This window comes from Pangasianodon hypophthalmus, chromosome 12 (genome assembly GCF_027358585.1).
Source record: "Pangasianodon hypophthalmus isolate fPanHyp1 chromosome 12, fPanHyp1.pri, whole genome shotgun sequence".
NCBI lineage: Eukaryota > Metazoa > Chordata > Actinopteri > Siluriformes > Pangasiidae > Pangasianodon > Pangasianodon hypophthalmus.
In genome coordinates this window covers 21,795,112-21,817,731 of record NC_069721.1, presented here as the reverse complement: position 1 = coordinate 21,817,731, position 22,620 = coordinate 21,795,112, and the positions used below count along the sequence as shown (strand labels likewise).

The following is a 22,620-nucleotide window of genomic DNA, read 5'->3' as shown; positions in this document are numbered from 1 at the left end:
CACCATTTTTCAGATTTTAACAGTGATGTCAAATCCATGTTTGAAAAGTCAGACTGTTGAGCTGTAGGGTTTTTGGTTCACCCTCGCATTCAAGTAGATGCTCAGGGGTGCTGCCAAGATGGCCGCAGCTTGGACAGAATTTGTTAAAGTCAGAATTTGGTAGAAAAGTGGACCCAGTGCTTGTTGAAGAGTTTTGATGTCTACTATTGTAACTACCTGTACTTCCTAATGAAGATAAAATTCTGAGCACTCCAACTGGCAAGAAGTCCTTGAGGAAGTGCCAGTCTCATTCCCTTTCCACGCTGCTAGAACAATACACGCTGGCCATTGTTTCTTGCCAAAAGTGCACAGTTGTATAATCCATCGATCATATTATGTCCTTTCTTGGCCTGTAGTTGTCGGTTGAGCACAGGCCAGGCTATGTTTTGTAGATCTACCTCCATGGAAACGGTGTTTTAAAAGACGTATTTCACCAGACAACAATAACACAGTCACCAGCCTTGACCAGTAGGTGTTACTCGGCATGGGCTGATCCATGTTGGCTCTTATTTAGTTCACCATGACCTGCTTTGGCACTCTACAGGTGAAGTGTTACTTTGAAGGCAACTTGGCGTGAATGCCATCTAGCTGTGCATGGATACTGCCTTGAATGCAAGGTGTGGCTGCACAGCATGGAGAGTTGCTGCTTCCTGAATCACTGAAAGGACTGCATTGTCTTAAATGCAGTATTTCTGTGGCTGTGGATGGTTCTGAGAACCAATTCATAGCTTTCTTTAAGCAGCAGGGATGCACAGATCCCACATTTTCGAAAATGATTTCAATGCCAGTGCTCTGTACATGGATTTGATACCAGTCTGATGCTGCCATCATCTTAGTAATCGGTTGATTTTCTGCAAGTCTCTTTTGGTAAATTATGCAAAGTGTCAGGTGTGATAGAGGTATGCTTTAGGACAAGTCGTGTCCTGTGTTCCTGTGCAAGATCTGTCATGTCAGTCAATATAATGTGCTTGTGGCACAAAATATGTCAAATGTCAAAATGTCCCGATTCGGTGTTACAGGTGAGTATTGCTCCATTACCAGTACTCCAAATCGAATCCGTGCATTCTTAATTGAAAAAGAATTGCTATCTGAAGAATACAAATCAATGCAAAATTCAGTAATGACATTATTGTCTCCCAGAAGATAATTGAGTAGCTCTTCTGCACAATACTAAACAATCTGCCTTTCTTCAGTCTTCTCGGAGGTGTTTTTTTTTATATCTTGGCTCTGAAGGTTGTTGCATAAATGAATTCAGGATGGAGCTGTGAGCCTCTTTTCACCACTTTAAGTAGCATCTGTGCAACCAGGTTGGGTTCCTTCCCATGTTTAGATGGAGCTGTTTAGAGTTTCTGCAGATCACAGTGTGTGTGTGTTTGAGAGCATCTATCTGATTTGGGTTTGTGAACGTGTGTGTGGGTGAATTGGTAATTTGCATGGCTGGCTGGGTGCAGATGAAAGCCGTCCTCTACTCTGTGGAGCATGCCACTGCCTGTCCCAGTGTCTCCAGCTCATCTCTCCATCTCTCTGGCCGGCTGAGATGAGGAGAGCACGGAAAAACGGCCGCGTAGCCAGAAAGCAGTGACAGCTGAGTAGCTTTTGACATGGCACGACACCGCTTGTTATATTTGGAGGCTCTGGACTGGCCTCGCTAATGCTTACGTAACCATTTCTCAGCTCCCTACGAGTAGCAGAATGCCTGAAGCCTGCTGATATACTTACTTTTCTCTCGTTCTGGTTCTTCTGTGATAACAGTTTGCAGTAGCTTATTAGGCGTCAGACCGTGACAGGTTGTAATTGTCAGGATTAGGGATGTTCACTTCGCCTGTATTTTGAGTAGATAACTAGGTGGTCATATTGTCATGTCTTTACCTTATGTGAAACGTAATGTAAAGTACTTTTCGGCAGTGAAGTGCACCTCACTAGGATGGCCAGAGAGAATTTCCCCCTCACCTGATGTCAGTGTATTGTGACTTTCCTTAGGATATTTCACATGTGCAGTGTTTAGTCTGTTTGACTAGAGCCCAGGTGTGTTTTCCTACTCGGTGTGGTTCTTTAGGCAGGCAGACTAAAGCAACAAGTTTGAGAGCTTATGACTGAGGTCTCGGTCTGCTTCCGAGTGAACTGTGTTTGATTGCAGTGAGAGTGTGATTTGACTCTGAATTCATACAGCTGCAGGAAGCCAAAAATGGCATGTATTTTAGGTTGCAAGCAGTATTTTTATTTTTTTCCCCTGTAGATGCGAGCTGCCAAACTGAGCCATTAGACCTAAACTGAGCCAAAGTAAAGAGCTGTAATGCTGCATAGATGCCATGTGCTCTGGAGATTTGGATTAGGAGTGTAGGGATACATTCTGGATGTGAAGCACAAAATGCATTAAAGTAGTTCTTTGTAAAATTATCAAATCATTTATTTAGCGCTGGCTTCGTGGCAAAGATTTGTTTACCCTTTGTATGTCTGTGTATTTCTGTCCAATTAATTAAAGAGATTTATGAGTATGTTTTCAGCCCTGCACGCTCCTTAGTCGTTTAATAACGTACAGGGTGATACCAAACAAAACCAAGTAGCAAGCAGTCCAAAAGTCTTAATATTACTCTGATTCGGACTTGTCAAATGGAGTAATAGGTGAGAAGGCACCCTGACCTTTTTGGCTTAATGCCCCTTTGTATTCCTTGTTTAAAAAAATAAATAAAATACAGAATGTGTCCTAAAAGTAATATTACATCCAAGAATGTCCAAAATGCACATATTGGGCCTGTTTTTGAGGCTGAATCTCAGATTATTACACCCATTATGTTACACTCTAAGTGGTGAGTGTATATTGTATAGTAAATAAGAGAAGTTTGGGAAATGATTGCTGCAAGAAGATGAGGTTATGATAATGGATGTTAACGTGTATCCATAAGAAATGTAAAAACAAGCTAAGCACCAAAACCAGTACAGTGTGTCAAATGAAAAAAAAAAAGACACATTAAAGTTGCTGATGCTTGTTCTGTCTGAGGCCGTATGAAATTTTAGCTTTTTAAATACACAGTGTTTAAGTAATTAACATTGAAATGTAACTCAGTTTCAGCTGGAGTAGCTGGATTGGTAGTTGTCGGAGTGTGCACCTGAGCACCGTGTGTATATCTCGGGGCATGTTTGTGTATGGTGGTGGTTGTGGGGGTAGTTCAGTGTCAGTTTTCTGCCATTATTGTTGTGTGTGTAAATGTGGGTGGGAGGAGATCCTCCTGACTTTTGGGCAACAAAGCTGCACTGAAAATGAGAGGAGCACAACCATGAGAGGGGGTGTGGGGCGGAGGTGGTTATGAAAGGGCAGGAACACACTGCTCCGGATGGGCAAAAACACATGCTGTGTGCCGTCCTGTGCCTACACTTCCTTCATGTCCAGTCAAATAGAGATAGGGTCTGTGTGTTTTTTCCAGCATGTGCTATTTTCTGTGTACACATCACTGGCATCAACTATCTCCTACTTGAGCAACAGCACTGGTCAAAGATTGATTATAATGACAGTTTTTTTTTTGGGGGGGGGTTCTTCAGTTAGCCAGCCATTGACTACAATAGGCCTCATTTATCAAGCTGAATACTAATGGATTTATTTGTAAGTCATATGTATGAGTGTTTACACAAGAAATTTGGTATTGATGAAAATCCTGTAAAATCAGAATAGCTTTCGTATCCTTCCCGGGCTCCTGAGTGTGTGTAAGTTCACGCATAAGGACACTAACTAATGGAAACCCTGACCTGATCGACTTCAAATCTTATAAATAGCGTGGATTACTGCACTTAGGTACGGTCAAGTATAAATTGTTTATTTTTATTAGGTTTACAGCATTTTTATTATGTGTAGAGCAGAAACTCTTATCCAGAGCGACTTATAGAAGTGATTTGGAGTCTCTAACAGAAACACGTCCTCATGCTAGTTCACTAGGTCAGGGGCTAAGAATACCATCAAGAACATGTAGTGAAGACCAGTCGTTTTATATTGTTGGCACTAATTAAATAATATGAAAAATAAACAAAGCAAGCCAACACAAACCCATAAATTAAGACAAATAAAATTAATCATTCAGTTATGACAAAGGATATGGCACCATATAAATAGAGGACGGGCCGGTCTGTCTGTGCAGATCCGTAAGCTGTAAACAAATACCTTAGCTGACATAGGATTTAAGGCTCACTTATTATTATTAGTACATAAAAAATTTTCATTGGCATAGAAGTGAGTCAAAATTCAGTTCAATTCAATTTTATTTGTATAGTGCTTTTAACAATGGACATTGTCCCAAAGCAGCTTTACAGAAATAAATGGATTCAGAAAAAATATATTGTAAATATGTGAATTTATCCCTAATGAGCAAGCCAGAGGCGACAAATAACTTCCACTTCAGCCTTTCAGCCTTTACCCTGATCGTTCATTTCATGCTCCCAGCTCTCTGTGCACTTTACCTTTTATGGAATTGTGTGGGCGTCACTACATGCAAAGGAGCTGTGTTAGGAGCGCGCTTTGTGCTTTGCGGGTGATCAAATATACAAACATGAGTACGAAGAACATCAGCGTTTCCGAAACCTTTGTAAATCCGGCAGAAAGTGTTAGTTCGGTGTGGTTTAAGCAAACATTTGCATACAACTTTACTAAAAGATTGATAAATGATGCCGAATATTAGTGAGCTTATCTAATTAGGTCAGTGGTAGAGTTTTTAATTTGGTGCATTAATTCACAAGCTCCCTGTTTGTTTTAATTATGTGGTTGTGTATTATTCTGTTTCACATTGTTTTTTTTAAATTTATTTTATTTTGTCTCATTTGTAGTTTTATTTGATTTTAAGTATAATGTGACATAGATTTTAGAAATTTAAATTATGCGTCCAGTTATTATGAGTAATGTCCACACTAATACACATGTAGTTGGAAATGCTACTTTTATATCAAAATATTTGCTGTCCATTTTGGCATTTTTCTGTCTTTCTCATGGTTTTTCCATCCGTGGTAAGATGATGCCTGTACTGATAAATTTTTTTTTTTTTTGCCGTTTGTTAAGTAGTTTGCAGCAGGCTGCTTGTATGTATGTTTATATACAGTACAACAGAAGCACAAGAATGACATGTTGCTATTGCAAATTGCTGCTTTCACCGTTCAGAGAAGGACGAATACACATGGCACAACAGTTGAATTAACTCATATTAACCCATATTTTGGATGTGTTGGATCACATGGTGTTCAAAAGTCAATTACAGGAAAATAGTTATCAGCAGTTTCAGATATCTCTGGTTTTCCTACACACTGCAATGTACAAAACAGCATTAAAAAAACCTTGGATGTTTACAGTCATTGAAAGCAGTAACAGACAAACCTGGTATATTTTAAGTCTGTATTAGTGTGTATGCTGCCAAAGGAGGAGGATGTTTTCCATTGATTTAAAATGCTAGAATGATTAAGTAATGGAAGGAATAAAGCATAATGGGGCATGCCGTTTTAGGAAAATAATCAATGTCAGGCTGGTGTGATGGAGATCTGATTGCTTTCTTATAACTGCATGTCCTGAAGTGTGTTATTCTTTTTGTCGCTTAAGCTATAACAGCTAAAAAGAGAAATAAGAATAAGACGAAAAAAAATGCAGCTTGTGTCGATACCGAGAAATTGGAAAGTGCAAACTCTGCTGTCCTGGAGACTTTCCTGCGATGGTGGTGTTACAAAATGCTGACAATGGAGACTCCTTCCGTAAATGTTAAATAAATGTCTCCATACATAACGCTTCACCATATCAAAGATTAGACACTTCGTGGTTAAATAATGGCTTATTTTTAAACTCTGCTTAAGATTATGTCTACAGTATGCCATACAAGAAAATTGATTTGTTAGTATAGAAACGCTGTATTAGAATGAGGGCTTTAAAATAATAAATAAATAAATAAATAAATAATAATGTGATTTGTCGTGCAGAAAGAGCTATTGTTGCAGTTTTAGTTTCATGAGTTTAGCAGTGCTGTGGTATAAAAAGATTTAGCAAAGTAATCACGAGTTCATCATTAGGTAAAATAATCATAGTTGTTGTTTTAATCATAACTAGACAGATCTTCTCAAAATAGTTTTCCCTGAATGCAGCTAATATGGTGAGGCAAACATCTGAAAGACGAGAGATTCATCAACATGCAGAGCTGAGTTTCAGCACTCCTGGCTCTGATATCTGGATCAGGTGTGTTAGGTTAGGATTTGGGTAGATCATGCACTGTGACTGAAAGCAGTTGCTGTATAGACTGTTGCTAGACTCCCTCCTATGCTACATCATTGCTTAACAGAGCTGCATTCTTAATATAGATGAGAATTTTGAATTTCAGCACGTTTATACCTATACTATAATAATAAATAAAAAAATTTATTTCTAATGGGCCTTCCTTACATTCAATGGGGAGATAAAATAACTAAAATCCGTTCACTCTAAGCTTGCTTCTGTTGTAACACAGCACTATCGAATCCTTGATTCTGATTGATCAGAAGATATTGATTAATTTTCTATAACAGCAGTTCTGGCAGTAGTGAAGCTGCAAATCATGTGCTTGTGGTAACATTATGAATTCTGTAGTAACTTGCACAAGAACTGGTATAGCGGATGCTTTTTGGAAGGAGTCTCCAGTGTCAGCGCTTTGCCATGGGAAAGGTTTGGTGGTTTCTCTTTAACATGATGAGCTGCCTTTTTTTTGTCTTATTAACTTCCAAAAAGAGAGAAAAAAAGCTGCTATAACATAAGTGATAACCAGAACTTGTTTTGCAGACGTTCTACATCATTAAGCAGAATTCTAAATGGGTTAAAAAAAGTTGTCGTTATTGGAAAATAATCAATTTTATGGTGGTAACTGTAACGCCGCTTTGTCTCAGGTCACATTACACCACCTTTATTTATTTATTTATTTTAATTTTTTTTTTTAATTTCTTACTCCTTACTCAATCAACAGGTATGTGACTTTTTTTATGTTATCGAACACGTTCTTGAATTCTTCACTAAGAGATTGTTGACTTGTAACAGAAGCGCTAAATCTGTAATACTGGTTCTTTGAGATGGAGGTGAGAATTTGTCAGTGTGTGACACCGCAGCTCAGATTGAACACCTCAGGAAATTGTAAATAACGAGTTATTTTAACTGTATGCTTCAGTATTGGAGCGTTGGGTATAACCTTTAGTATTTTTGTGCAGTGGATGTAGTTTTGCATTATATAGTCGCATACTGTAAATGTTTATGGATATAATCCAACATCTGCTCTTAGATTTCTGTTCTAAGTGAGTTTGGAGTAAATGGATTTTCTATTTTTTCTGTGCAGAGAAACGTGTCCAGAATATTTGTAGTAATCACACCTACATTACAGATGCTGTGGATAAGGATTAGGTCGAAAAGCTCTAGGGTATTCCTTTAATAGCTATATGACGTACACCATGAAACATCACACAAAATGGTGCTGCTGTTTCCTAAATTTCACTGTTAAAAGTCTGCACAGATATTCAAGGAATGTGAAGAATGTCTTAATGCGCTCAAGTCGCAGACTGAATTTACATGTCGTCTAGCTTTTTATGTCAGTGAAACCAAAACCAATAGTGTCAACAGAAAATGTACTGTTACTATGACCTCAAACCATGTTTTGAGTTTTAAAAATTGCTGTAAAGAGGAATGTCTCAGCTTTCTGATGATACTAATAATATTTGCACTCTAAATATTAGATGAGATATTCACATATTTATGGGTTTACTCTTTTCAAATGTTATTTGTTGAACTTTTATTCAGATAAAAGGCGACAGTGCTAACAGTGACACATTCTGAAACATGCAAATCTGCAGCTAAGGCTCTTATAGATGAGTGATGGTGAGAAAGAGAGAGCTACTATATCAACCCACATTTGTTCATTGAAGTTTTTTTTGTTGTTCAAAACACTGATGGAGAGATAAGGAAATGGAATGTAAAGCATCTGCAGTTAAACACACCATCCTGTGTTTTTTTTTTTTTTAATATCAAAATTTCTACAGAAAATATCAGTGAGGGAGGTGTGGCCTGTGTGCCTGTTGAACACAATGAAGGAGGTGTGACCTGTGTGTGTTATTTCTAGTGAAGCAGGCATGGCTTCATTGCTTGTGTTTGGCCTCTGTGCTATCAGTTCCAGTGAAGGAGGCGTGGCCTCTGTGCTATCAGTTCCAGTGAAGGAGGCGTGGCCTCTGTGCTATCAGTTCCAGTGAAGGAGGCACAGTGGAAATCACAACCCAGCATTTTAGCATTATCAAAGTTATCATGTATATTATTACCTAAAATATATATATAAAATAATCTAAACCTCAGTAAATCATGAGTAAATAATGTTGACTCTGAAAGACAAGTTTAATAAACATGTTTTGTATGAAGTTCAGGAAAAAAGCTGTAATAAATACCCCTAAACATTACTGTGCACATCTAATGAGTCTAATATTTGTATAGTTGGAATATGTTGATAAAGTACATATGTACTCTGAGGTCTCATTCATTCATTCATTTGTTCATTTAACAGAATTTAAAGCATTCCTGGCTGCAAAAAGTGAGATTATGTAGTTAAATTTCCCAAATATTGAAGGTCCTGTATGTTTGGTTAAAGCCTGCATTTCTCGTGTGTATGTGTGTGTCTGTGTGTATGTGTGTGTGTTTATAGTCCCAGCTCTAAATCTTCACATGTGCCTCTGTACCACATATACACACACACACACACACACACACACCCACACACACACACACACTGCTCCAGCCCAAGCCATCCCTGCACCCGCTGCTGTTATTCCTCTTCAGTGGAGTGGAAAGGATGAGTTTGGCAAGCAGCTATTTGATTTTTTGTGTGTGTGTGTGTAGAGCTGCCTTTATGGATCTCTATTGGCCCGCCCACCTGTCAATCACACCACGGGCCCTGCCTATGGCTGTAGCACTCGACACAGCCAGTGTAATGCTTTATAAGAGAGAATGCATCCATCGCAGTTAGCTCGTGTCCCCACCTTGCTCCTGTACAACACTCGCACTGACTTGATACTCTCGCGTGCACTCGCGCGCTCGCTCCCTCCCTCGCTTTCACTCAGCCAGGATCTGGAGCCGCGGGTGCCGTCCAACCGTAAGTGCTCTCGCCGTTCCAAAGCTGAATGATACAGCAGGGCATTTCTGAAGAGCGTCTCTCTCTCTCTCTTTTTTTTTTTTTTTTTTTCTTTTTTTTTTTTTCTTCTTTTTTCCCCTCCCCCTCGTCTTGTGCATGTTCACTCAGTTCATTTGTAGTTGTCGTTTTGGTGGCAACATCTTTGTTTGCATTGATTTTCAGTGTCCACGTCGCCATTTTAATGTTTCTTTCTTAACATTGTTTTTTTTTTTCCCCCCTCTTTCTTTTCTCTGTGTAGCTAAGAAGAAGCCGCCTGTGCCCAGGCTCCCTAAGGAGGCGTTTGAGCAGCAACCTGCAGCTGCTACGTAAGCACTTCCCTTGTTTCTTCTCTCCAGTCTTGTTCAGATTTGACCTGTCCCACCCAAACACCCCTTCATTTAAGTCTTAGCCTAGGGAACCTTGCAGTTATGAAGAAATAATTAAGGATGCATGCTGAAGTTGCTTCATTTTTTGAAGTGAGCTCTAGGATGTGATTAAGGATGACTAACCTCCTGAAATATGATTAAATCTGATTTCTTCATGACTCTCCAGACCCCCGAGAGACCTGGACTCAAAAGCCTGCGTTACCATCGGAGAGAAGGTAGGACTCCTCCTCCCCTCCCTTCTCTATCCTGTTATTCTGTCTTTCCATTTAAAAAAAACAAAAACAAAAACTCCAAATCTATTCTGTCATGACATATTATTTTTTTTTATTCTTCATCTCCTTATTCTTTGTCATTTTGCAAATTATTGTGGTTACTTATTTGTCTTTATTCAGGAGGTTAAAAAAATACAGCAGACAAAATTGTAAAATTTTCATCGTGATTAGCTGTTCTTTTGGTTTTCTTTTTTTTACTTTTCCTGTGCATAGTAATATAATAATAAACTGATCAAATAAATTAATGCAATTAAAAACACTGATTGAAGATAGAGTAGAATTATAGAACAAAATAATAAAATAGAACATTAATTAATAATAAAACTAAACTATATAGAGAACAGAATAATATATCTTAAAAGTGGAAAGAATAATAGGACCGAGTTATGAAATAAAGCATAATAGAAGGTGATATAGAAAAATAGAACAGAATATTAAAGTCTTTTAAAAACAGATACTGACATGTAATTAAATAATTTTTCTCTCTGATTAGGAAAAAAGTCTAAGTAAGGTCAGGGCACAGTAAATAAAATATACAGATTATATTGCTGGAACACAGAACGAGGTTACTGAGCAATAAACAATGTACTATAGCAAAATCTTTTAAAATAAATGACTAAAAAAAAAAAAATCTAGGCCGTATTCTAGCAATTACAGCTGCTATTATAAATATGTGCAAACAGGCCACAGTTCAAAGCCTTAACGAGTCATAGTGATTAAAATAGCGATAACGATGATGCAGTGATGATTACAGAGATGAGCTTTTTGTGAATGAACCTCGTCGTGTTTGCTGATGTCTTTTGCTTGACTGACTACATTTATTTACGTGGAAACGTAACGGATAATTGTAATCGGCTCAATAGCGATTAGGTGAATAGAGACCACGTTAAAACTGGACTATTTGATAACTAAGCAAAAAAAAAAACCCCCAGAAATCTACGAATGTGAATCTTTGAATGTGTGAAAATGTTTTATTTCCTTAGAAAGTCTAAATTTGTCTGAAATGACATTTTGTTTATTCAAGGCCATAAAATTTCTTAAAAGGTCTTGTATTCAAATGAACGTTGTCTTATTTTAGACATTTCATATTATTTTTTCATTTTAATTTGTTTTTATTGTTATTTTATTATTAATTTTATTGTTCTTTGTTTTATTTTACATTTTTTTTTTTTTTTTTTTTTTTTTTTAAATAATTCTTTAATTATTTGTTTTTGGTTTGTTTGATGCTTGCCTTTGGGGAAAGAACAAAAATTGCAAAACAAAAAAAAAACATTTTCACTGCATGCATGCGTTTTAATATTTTGAGTTTTGTCTTAAATTACATTAAATTAAATGTTTTTAAGAGTATCACATCTAGAGTATTACATTAGGCAGTGTGAAGACATCCTGTGAGGACACTGGACTTGATTCTTAATTTGCATTATCTTCATAAGAGTTTGACAATGATAACATTTGGTTATTTATTTATTTATTTATTTGATTGTGGTTTGTTCTCATGTGTGTAGATCAGCACAAAGTATTTTTGAGAATGTCATATCCTCTAAACTTGAATTCTTATCCTATGATGATTAACAAACACAGGATATGTGAGAACATATTTCATATCTTGCGTTATTGTATGTGCAGTGATGTAAGGTTCTGGCTCTGACAGACCTCTAATAAATGTTTGGCTCAATTAATCCCCCCCCCATCCCCATCCCCCATGAGTCCTGAAGAATGGCCCAGCGCACTTTATAGCTCAATTGAATCCTTCTGATTGCAGGCAGACAGGAATGTGCTTTATTGCCTCCTGAGCTGTAAAAATATTTATTTTAAACCCGTCAAGTAAGTGGAATTTTCCATTGGCAGAGGTGGTGACTTTTTTTTTTTTTTTTTTTTTTTGTCATGACAGTTTAGCACAAAGTTGCTTTAATGGTGGCTGTCTGATAAAGGCAGGTTGGATTTTATGAGGGGGACTGAAAGGGTCTCAGATTACTGAAGGCTGTGTTTTGTGGCCATCAGGTTCAAAGCTCTTTCTGGTGTTAACCAGTTAGAGCAAGTAGCAGCAGGCAGGAACAAGCATGAGCTCTTTCACCACCCACCACCGCTGGAGCCACTGCTGGAACAACCACACTTTTTCCCATCATTAATAATTTTTAAAAACCAGAATATCCTTTATCTATTTTCTGTCTCTTTCGTGGTGTCTTTTTATGCGTATCCTGGCTTCATTGAGTCACTGTGAATGAATGAATCACTTGGTGCTGAAGTACCTCTTTAATCCTTCGCGTGTGTGTGTGTGTGTGTGTGTGTGTGTGTGTGTGTGTGTGTGTGTGTGTGTGTGTGTAGAATTTCGAGGTGAAGGCAGATGATCTGGAGCCGATCGGAGAGCTGGGCAGGGGGGCGTATGGAGTGGTGGACAAGATGAAGCACGTGCCCAGTGGCATAATCATGGCTGTAAAGGTTAGAGATGCACTAATGTGGAATTTTTGAGCCTATAATTGATCAACAAGCAATATGTGACAGATTTTTATCACACTTTTACTGTGTTTAAAAAAAGCTTGCACTCTGATTCAATGTATTATTGTATAATATATACAATATGGTTATTTTGCTCAATATTGAGATCATGATTATGACAATTCATACAGTTTAGGACCAAGGTAGCTGGTTTTGTTGTACAGTTCAGATCAGAAATGATAGAAAATGGCCTTTTTCATGATTTAGAGCAGTTAAAATGTGGTTAATTGTGTAGCCCTTATCTTATTCATAATTTGATAACATTTGTTTTTTAATTGTTTTTCTCTTTGCTGCATTATTTCAGACGTCTGTCCATCAGTTGTACTACATAACAGTTTGAATTTTATGCATGTGTTTCTAGAGAATCCGGGCGACGGTGAACAGCCAGGAGCAGAAGCGGCTGCTGATGGATCTGGATATTTCAATGAGGACAGTGGACTGCTTTTTCACAGTCACTTTCTATGGAGCTCTGTTCAGAGAGGTAGCTAAAAACCTTCAAGTTAAACACAAACTATAAGAAATAGCAGACCTTCCAACTTCCGTGCGTTTCGAGAGAAAAAAAAGCAGGCTTCTTTTCGACATGAATCTGAATGACGGTTGCACAGATATTTTAAACTCTGATATCAACTGGCCCCTTGGGAGCCCCGCCCCCTTCCTTCCTTTCACAGTACTAATCTCTTGGCTGGTGCCCTTGCTTTGTCAAGGTAACTAGACAATGTTTTGGGTTCATTAATGTGATCTAAAATCTATTAATGTATGTTTGACTTGGCTAACATAGACAAGTATATAGTTAACATCAGTTGGCTACATTTATTAGGGATTCACCAAAATTTTGCCTGAAAATGGTTAAAATTAGCAGAAAAACAGCTGAAATTTTTGACTAGAAAAAAGTAATGATGGTAATGAATTTTTTTTTTTTTAATATTTCCTTTTTTTCTAGTCAAAAATTTCAACCTATATACAGTAATGAAAATTAGAAAGTGTTTGAAAACACGCTTAGAGTCTCACACTAATTAATGGGCTCACAGTAACAGTTTAACAGTAACTTAGTCTTATAGTAACTTACTGTCTTACATTAACTTATGATCTCACAGTAACTTAGATTTACAGTCATGTAGTCTTACCAGTTTCGCAGTGTCTTTAGGGTCTCGCAGTGTCTTTAGGGTCTCGCAGTGTCTTTAGGGTCTCGCAGTGTCTTTAGGGTCTCGCAGTGTCTTTAGGGTCTCGCAGTGTCTTTAGGGTCTCGCAGTGTCTTATAGTTTAACAGTAACTTAGTTCTCACATACAAAGATGTAGTCTTTTGATTTTATTTAATTCATTTGCATATAATGGGTAATACTATAATCACACTCAGTTTTAGTGTATGTGAGGGGTACTGCTGAAAGTGCAGAACAACATTTCACTTTTTCCCCAAACTTGACCTGGTATAGTTTTCACAGAAATGGTGCAGTTATGAATAGTAAATACTCGATACCTGAACCATCTGGTATGCGATGATGGGGAAATCCATAAACGGGAATCAGTTTCACAGGTTCTGTGAGTTTCAGTTATGGTTTGTGTATTAAAGATTTCCTCCTTTTAACAAGTTTCTGAATTCGAAAGCTGCTTTTAAGCAATTCTATTTGTTCCAAAAATGACATTTTTACATAGAACTGCAGGATAGCTTGGTGTTATAGACCAGAGAAATAAAACTGCAAGCATAGTTGATATTATTCTTTCTTTATTTAAATCTTTTTTTTTTTTAAATTAAATTCTTTGGGTACTGTTCCATGAAATCATTGCAAAAATGATAGCAAGTGATATCATAACTTGATATTCGAGATACTTATCCAGTATTTCTCTCAGAGTTTAAAGTAAAATAAAGACAAAATTATTAAGCCCGTTTGTTTTGTAATTTTTATAAATTCCAAGCGTCTTGTTTTATTGGTAGATCATCTTGAATATTTCATGCCTTTGTCTTATATAATAATATAAGATAATAATAAAAATAATTTGCCAAGACAGTTTTAAGAATGAAATTAGACTATATGGAAAATATTTTCACTTTATATGATAAAATTTTTTTTGCAGGCTCACTCAAAAAAAAAAAAAAAAAAAAAAAGAAAAAGATACCAGATGAAAATCTTCTCCCATTTTCAAAAGAAAACAAAAAAAGAAACAGACAAATGTAGTATAATGTAGTAATATGATATAGCGTAATTAATGTTGCCAATTTTTACAAAAACTTATACTTTAGAAAATTAGAAATGTTGTGTAAATGAACAATAAATACAACAGTAATATAATAATAATAAAACACTGAGCCTAAAATATTTGTTTTACAGTTCATGGAATATTTCATGAGTCATGATTTTCTCTTTTTTTTGTTTTGTTTTAGAATCAGGGAAAAAAGGTTACAAAATGTTACGACACAGTATAAAAAAAAAAAAAAGGAATATATATCCACTTTTTGAATGTAAAAATAAGTGTAAAATGTCAATATCTTTCAAGAATCTCGTCTTACGATATGCTTACCTTGGCACTTTTGCCTCCTTCACCTGATTGGATGAATTCCGTGTTGCCAGGGCGATGTGTGGATCTGTATGGAGCTAATGGACACCTCACTGGATAAGTTTTACAAGCAGGTCCACGAGAAGGGTATGACCATCCCTGAGGACATCCTGGGCAAGACAGCCGTCTCGGTGAGTGTTGGGCACAATAAGTGACTCAATATTATATTATTATATTAGTCACACTACATATACACTGTTCCTGTCTTCATTTTAGCCCCAAAACCACCTTCAGCATGCTTTTTTTTTTTTTTTTTTTTTTTTTTTTTTTTTTTTAAATAAGATGTAGCATTTTTATTGAGGAGTGATTTATATAAGTAGTTCATGAACTAAAGCTAGTTAGAAAGTTATCTGTTGGGTTACATTATGTTACTTAGCCGTATGCCCTTTGTTAGTCATGTTATTAAGTTTTTGTCTAGGACTTCCCCTCACGATTTGCTCACTTTTGGGCACTGGATAAGGAGTTTCACGATTTTAAAAAATAAATGTGCTTTTTCCCAGTAGTAAGCACATACGTGCATGAAGAGATTTCAGCAGTAATTTGCATACTGTTTTGTTACATGCGGCTGTGGCGGCCCAGCGGGTAGGCCTCCCGATTACTGATCGGAGGATTACTAGTTTGAATCTTGGTATTACCAAGCGCCACTTTTGGGCAAGTCCCATTACCTTCAGCTCAACTGTAAATCGCTTTGGATGAAAGCGTCTCTAGGCAGACTTTATTCAAAATCAAATGCTAATTGGAAAACGATCGTTCAAACGTATTTGCAATTGGATTTCCCTTATAAGCATGTAAGCATCATAATTTGAGACATTATCCAGATTCACTTGCAAAACATGTATTTGCACTTTCTGGCACAGCATGTTTTATTTCCCAAGTCTGTGCTTCAGTCTCGCAATGACTGCTATTACTTTCTTCTTAATATTGCAGAATCAAAACATTCCTCTAATTTGCGTTCTCATTAAACAGGACAGTAGTGACTGAGATGACAGCTGCTGATCTATGAACAAAAATTAAACTGTTCATCAAAACCGTTTTTAACAAACGTTCACTGTTAGTAGAACATTTTGTTAGATTTGTAAATGTGTTGTTCAGCCCGAACAGAAGTTCTGTCTGCAGTTAAAGGAATTATGGAATCGCTTTATGAGATATGGGACTCGAAAGAATGCCTGCAATGCAACTTGATATCAGCACATCAGCAGAACGCTGTCTGTTTAGGCAGCCTCCGTCCAAAGTGTCAAGTTGCAGTCATATTTTGACACGCCTGCCATAACATGTTCATGTTGAATATTATATAACTTACTGTTGTATTGTTGGCACAGATATGCCACAGTACTCTAACCTGACTTTAAGGCAGCTCTAATGGTAAAGCAGCATTCGTGAGTAAAAGATCCTCAATTTTAAATAAACCAGTGAAAGCAAAGTATTAAAGTAAAGTGACGGCTAATAAATTGTTGGAATTGTTGTGAAAGAAATGAGAAATAGTTAACAATAGCAAAACCGTAAATACAAAAATAAACAATGTAAAAATTGTATAAAAACTTCTATTTAAAATATAGGTTAAGTTACATGTTAACCATTAATCTTGAATGTAAGATTCCCACAAAAACGTGGATGGCTGCAATATCATTTATTCTTTAATTCATTCATCCTGAGTGATACAATTAATAAAAATCAAAATAATCTCAATATGCGATTTATTTATTTATTTTGAAATCTTTATATCACAGATGCGTCTTTTGTGTAGAGGAACATCATGAAAGTTCATGTTTAGACATCAAGGGCCACTCTTGTACATTAACCTTTTAGAATAAACAAACTTGGGATGTTATGTGCCCTTTTAGTCATCAGTTTACTTTGAAATCTGATGTTCTGTTTATTTAAAAAAGACTCCCAATAAGTGTTCACTTTTATGCATTACATAACCTTATGTATCAGTAAGTGAGAATAAAAAACAGCTTGTCTGGAGCGCTCAGATGACAGAACGGAGACGGCTGTGTTGGGTAATAAGAGAAGACTGTAGCAGAGACAGACAGGAAGACAGTTTGGCCACGTCCCAAATTGCTGTTACTGAATTTCCCTTTCTGTACATGTAGGGATAAGGGCTGGGCAGTTTGATAGTAGTGTGATAAATGATGGCACAATACGTCGGAGGTCTTATGGTGATCTTATACAATAAAAAAAAGTAATTACAAACTGATTGGAAGCATTGGATAGTGGTGATAAAATGTCTTACTGAAACTAGAATTGTTTAATTTTTCCTCATTATAACTGCATAATCTTTTTTCTTTTTTTTTTTTTTTTTGTGGAAGATATTAAATAAAACCATCATTAATTTCACACTTCCTACATGAAATACTGTATATTGTGTATCATAGAAGTGTGTTTATGTATCATGTTATTTTTTTATGACGCACAGCCAGGGTTTTGTGTAGGTTTTCAGAGAGCGTAAGTGCTGTCAGGGTTCCGGGGGTGGTGATGGCTGGGTGATTTTGAAATTTTTTGAATGAAATTTTTTTTCCATGTTGTTTTTTCAGCTATTATCTTTACCATATTTGTGAAAGAAAGCTGGCAACAGAACAGTTATTGTACTTGTAGGCAAAAGTCTGTTAATTTCATAAAAATAATAATGAGATTTAAAGAAAATATATGCGGATTACCTTAACTTGTACACGTAGGAAGAATAAACATGTTGAAATACATATGTAATTATTTTTAAAATGCAACCAAAGGACATAAAGGAGGCAGACGGAGAATTTCCTGATTTATTTCAACATATTTTTTAAAATAATAGTGTGTGTATATATATATGTGTGTGTGTGTGTGTGTGTGTGTGTGTGTGTGTGTGTGTGTGTGTGTGTGTGTGTGTGTATATATATATGTATATATATGTATATATATATATATATATTTAGTTATATCTTTTCTCTATCTGCTATTATTGTTAACATCCACAAGAATTACTCACTAACAAAAGAAAGTTTATACTGCAAAAGTTTATAATTCTTTGTTTGACGCTTACCTTATCGATGGTTTTCCACTTGCTTATCCGAGTCGATGGTTGTGTTGACTGTACAGGGAAATATCCAGTCAGCTGTTTGATTAGCTTAGCGATGAGCATCTGTCACACACCAATCACACAAACGTTCGTCCAAACACTGATTAGCAGGTTATTCTTGTTGTCAGCTTATCTTTCTGTCTGATGTCAAGTAACCACTGAGGTTTTTTTGTTTTGTTTTGTTTTGTTTTTTTGGGTCAGTGAATACAACTCTCACCGCTGTTTTTACATTCATTGTGATATGTCGACTAAATGCCTTTTTGCGTTCATTCGGCTTAAGGCACGTCGCAAAAACACTTAGTCTCTGCACCTAAGCCGTTCTACGTTAGGGAGAACACTGCACACCCCGAATACAGATTATATTTGTGTGTGTGTATGTGTGTATGTATGTTTGGCAGAGATGACGCTGTAGAAATAAGATATTTCCTGCTTTCTTGTGCAAATGACAAATGGGCTTCCTCTGTTTCAATTCCTCACTCCTGCAAACAGCCGTGTCCATTAGACACAATTACTGCCCTCCACATTCAGGAAATTAATGTATCTGTTGCACTGAATCTTGTTTCCTGTTGCAGATTGTGAAAGCTCTGGAACACCTGCACAGCAAACTGTCAGTGATCCACCGAGGTGAGAGACGACAGCCCCCCAACACACACGCATACACACACACACACACACACACACACACACACACACACCTAAAATCCAGCTCTGAAATTCAGTTAGATGTCTCTAGTTTCCTGCTATGTCCATATTCTCCATCACTGCCACAGCTTTTCATAATATCCGTTACATAGAAGTCTTTTTCTTTCTTTCCTTTTTTTTATGCGCTCTCTCTTATTTGCAGCCTGGGTGTTCTATGATTTGCTTTGGTTTGCTTATTGTTTCTCATTAAAGGTTTGTGTTTCCTCTACAGGGCCATGGAGGTACATTTTTATTAGACAAAATATAATATTGAATCCTAATGTCCACACTTATGGACAATCCCTTCACGCTGGTTTTTTTTTTAGGGAAATATATGATGCAAAACACTTATTAAAATTCGGCATGAACTGCTGACTAGAGTGTTTGCCATATCTTAAACAAAATTTCTACACAAAATCCTTAATGAAATAAAATTATATAAAAACTTTATTTTTCTGCTGTGCTTTTTTTAAAAATTTTATTTTATTTTATTATTTTTTTTAAAGGAATTGGAGTCTAGATTTTTTTTAAAGTTATCATGAATATTGCTATGTGTATTTTTGTCATCAACATTAGATATTTTAGACCTAAAAGTTTTTGTTTATAATCACATTGGAAGGGTTTTTTTTCCCTCCTTAAAAATTCAGATATAATGTTTTCGCATTCCTACACTTGGACAATCTGTTTGTTTTAATAATAATTTAATAATGTGCCAGTACCCATAGTTTAATGTCAGTAACAATTTCTGATGTTTTCACACACACATATAATGAACCAATATGCACAGTTTAAATTCAGTAACAGGCCTGACATGTTCATTGGAATGATAAAAATATCAATTTAAAAAAAAAAAAAAACACAAGGAAAACAAATGTGTGTAAAATGACAAAAATTCACATTATGTTTCTGTATTAATACAGTGTCAGACACTGAATGCCACCTGCAATTGCTCCAAATCGTGCATTTATAGAGCTGTTTTTAGAGCAGTTTTATATTTTAGAGCCAATATCTATAATTTAGAGTTGACAGAGATTTATAACGTTTCTATTACACACCCATGGACCCAGTGTAGCTATTTCTTTTGTTCAAGATCAAATATTTCATAAAATGTAGGCCTAATTATGCTATTTAAAGTAAAAACTGTGCGTCCATTAATCTTCACCTGCAATGTAAATAATGTTCTGCAGGGATTAACACACTTTTTTCCTATCATATGCCTCATTCTCTGTTGTGTCTATTATCTCATATCACTGCAAATGGCACAAATCAGACTGGGTAGATTTTAACTGATTTTAAATATAAGTATTTCTCTATATTGGCCTTTGCAGTACAGATATCTAAGTGACGTGCAATACGCAGACCTGCTAACCTTTACACTTTGTATATAGAAACTGCATTTTAGCATCGCTCAAAAAAAAAAAAAAAAAAAAAAGTCATCTTTTTCTCCCATCCAATAAAAGTGGTAGATGAGCCAATCGACAAGTGAATCTGGAATGATTGATAGTTGCGTAGGTGTTTTGAAATCTGATATTAACTGACACTCCATGAAAGTCCCGCCCCACTTCCTCCCGTCCCGCCCCACTTCCTCCCATCCCACCTCCCTCTCGATTTTCCCACTTGAAAGATGCGCTGATGCGTGCTTGCTTTCTGTCACAGTAAATGGAGCATGTCGTGAGTTCATTCATGTGAAATAAAATCGATCAGTTGGCTAACCTTAGACAAATACAGTCGGGTCCATAAGTATTTGGACAGTACCAATTTTCATAAGTCTGCCTCTGAACACCACAATGGATTTGAAATGAAGCAATCAAGATGTGATTGAAGTGTAGACTTTCAGCTTTAATTTAAGTGGTTTAACAAAAATATGGCATTAACCGTTTACGAATTACAGCCATTTTTTTTTTAAAAAAAAAAAAAAAACAGTGTCCCTTCATTCTCACAGGCTCAAAAGTAATTGGACAGCCTAACATAATTATAAATGTAAGGATTATTTTTAATACTTGGATGCAAATCCTTTGCAGTCAATAACTGCCTGAAATCTGGAACTCATTGCCATCACCAAATGCTGAGTTTGCTCCCTTGAGATGCTTTGCCAGGCCTTTACTCTATCCACCTTTAAAATTAAAGTCAGTTCTGCCTTTAATTTTGTCTTCAGTAAGTGAAAAGCAAGATCAACTGGGTTAATGCAATATTTTTTGTTAAACCCCTTTAATAAAAGCTGAAAGTCTTCATTCACATCTTGATTGCTTCATTTCAAATCCATTGTGGTGGTATACTGAGGCATTTATGAAAATTGTGTCACTGTCCAAATACTTATGGACCCGACTGTATGTAATTAACATCAGGTAATTATATTTATTAAGGACGCCGCAGAAAAAAATTGTCCAAAAAGGTGTTTAGTTAGGTGTACAATGATGTAAAATCTAAAACTTGATAAATAATTTTAATGGGAATAATAATTAGAAAGTGATTAAAACTGCTGCTTGCAGTGCAGTAAAGCAGGTCAAGGTGTAAACTGGAGTGTGTATGGAGTTTTACAGTAACCGCCAGGCAGACACAGCTTCCCCCTGAAACTCCCGGTTGTTACCGTAAAACCCCATATATACATGCAGTACATTTTCTACCTCAGACAAGTGATTTGTGAAAAAGAAAAGTTTTTACACCCGACCCAGACAGTTCCTATTGAGGCATTGTTCCTATTGAGGGGTGACCCAAATCTAAATATCAATCAAATGCAAACTAAAATATATTTTTTGTCTTACAGGCTGGTCTTTAGATCTGATACGTTATGGGTTTAATTTAATATATCGTAAGCCGTATTGCAGTTATAATGTGTGTGGTTTAAATGCAGTTTAATAGTATGGTCTGTATTATGTAACTCTAGAAGGAGCGTCCTGCCCCCTAAGCAATGTATGTTGTCGGTCACTGCAGACATTTTTTTTTTTTTTTTTAAGTTACTGTAATGCATGGATACATACATTATAGTCAAAGATGACAGTCGTTTCAAGCAACTCAGTGTTTTATCGTCGCTATTCTTGACATGGCGATTCTACCCTTCCTGTTTCTGCAAAAAGAAGAAAGAAATGCATGCACGCTGTTTTGCATACATGTTTTTTTAATTTATTTTTTTAACAGGCCACTTGCATATGCTAATCTTCTCTAAAGTCAGATCTGATGTGATAAACATTTTGAAGCACCATGGCAACTTGGAAACATGTAGAGCTCTGTGACATGTCTTGGGGCAGCTTGGGTTTTGTAGAAACTTGAATAAAGCTTCATTTATTATAAAAATATATCTAATTTTTTAAAAAATCCTAATTGAATCTTTTAACTCCAGGTGGTTCTTGTGACACGCAGCACCTGACACGTCATCTCCAAAGAAGGGAACATTGTGTTTATCAAAAAAAAAGGAGTATTAATGAAGTGTTCAGTCGTGTTTGTATAATAACTCTGATAGGAAAATGTGCTCAAGGGTTTATTTTAATGTCACATTCCTACATGAATGCCATTTTCTCTTTATCCAAGTTTAGAATTTCTGTGTCTTTCTCCCTCGCTCTTTTCGGTGTGTTTAGACGTGAAACCCTCCAACGTGCTGATAAACATGCAGGGTCAGGTGAAGATGTGTGACTTTGGGATCAGCGGCTACCTGGTGGACTCAGTGGCCAAAACCATGGACGCCGGCTGCAAACCCTACATGGCGGTAAGTCTGGGAATTTCCTGGTAAAGGAATAGTTTGTAATGTGTTTGCTAGAGTTGGATAATATGAACTGACTTGGAAGCTTCTGTTGCCCAATTATGCAAATCATCACAGGCAGGATGGTGGTGTGGTTGAAAACACTTTGGGGACTGTGGTTACGTGTGTGATCTGTCATGTCAGCATCATGCATGTTCATAGCAAAGCAAAAAAAAAAAAGCATCATTTGGGTCAGAAATTTGATCTTATGCCAATGAAAAATCACCTTGATACAAATTTTTTCTTTCTTTCTTTTAGCGTTTAGGTTGTCATCAAGGCCTCA

General features: G+C 36.4%; 1 protein-coding gene across 3 annotated transcripts in view; it reads left to right on the top strand.

The window, feature by feature from the left end:
* The window catches only part of map2k6 (mitogen-activated protein kinase kinase 6), a 32,965-nt gene that overhangs the window by 6,716 nt on the left and 3,629 nt on the right, over window positions 1–22,620 (top strand). Inside the window, exons 1-8 of one of the 3 annotated variants that reach the window (XM_053238729.1) lie at window positions 5,432–5,437; window positions 9,424–9,490; window positions 9,717–9,765; window positions 12,148–12,261; window positions 12,680–12,799; window positions 14,883–14,999; window positions 18,496–18,547; window positions 22,177–22,304. In XM_053238729.1, the coding sequence (XP_053094704.1) occupies window positions 12,223–12,261; window positions 12,680–12,799; window positions 14,883–14,999; window positions 18,496–18,547; window positions 22,177–22,304 (456 nt within the window). In that variant the 5' untranslated portion in view covers window positions 5,432–5,437; window positions 9,424–9,490; window positions 9,717–9,765; window positions 12,148–12,222. Of the gene's footprint in view, window positions 1–5,431; window positions 5,438–8,923; window positions 9,147–9,423; window positions 9,491–9,716; window positions 9,766–12,147; window positions 12,262–12,679; window positions 12,800–14,882; window positions 15,000–18,495; window positions 18,548–22,176; window positions 22,305–22,620 lie in introns of those variants that run through there. The other 2 variants (XM_026914848.3, XM_053238728.1) reach the window with 2 other exon arrangements.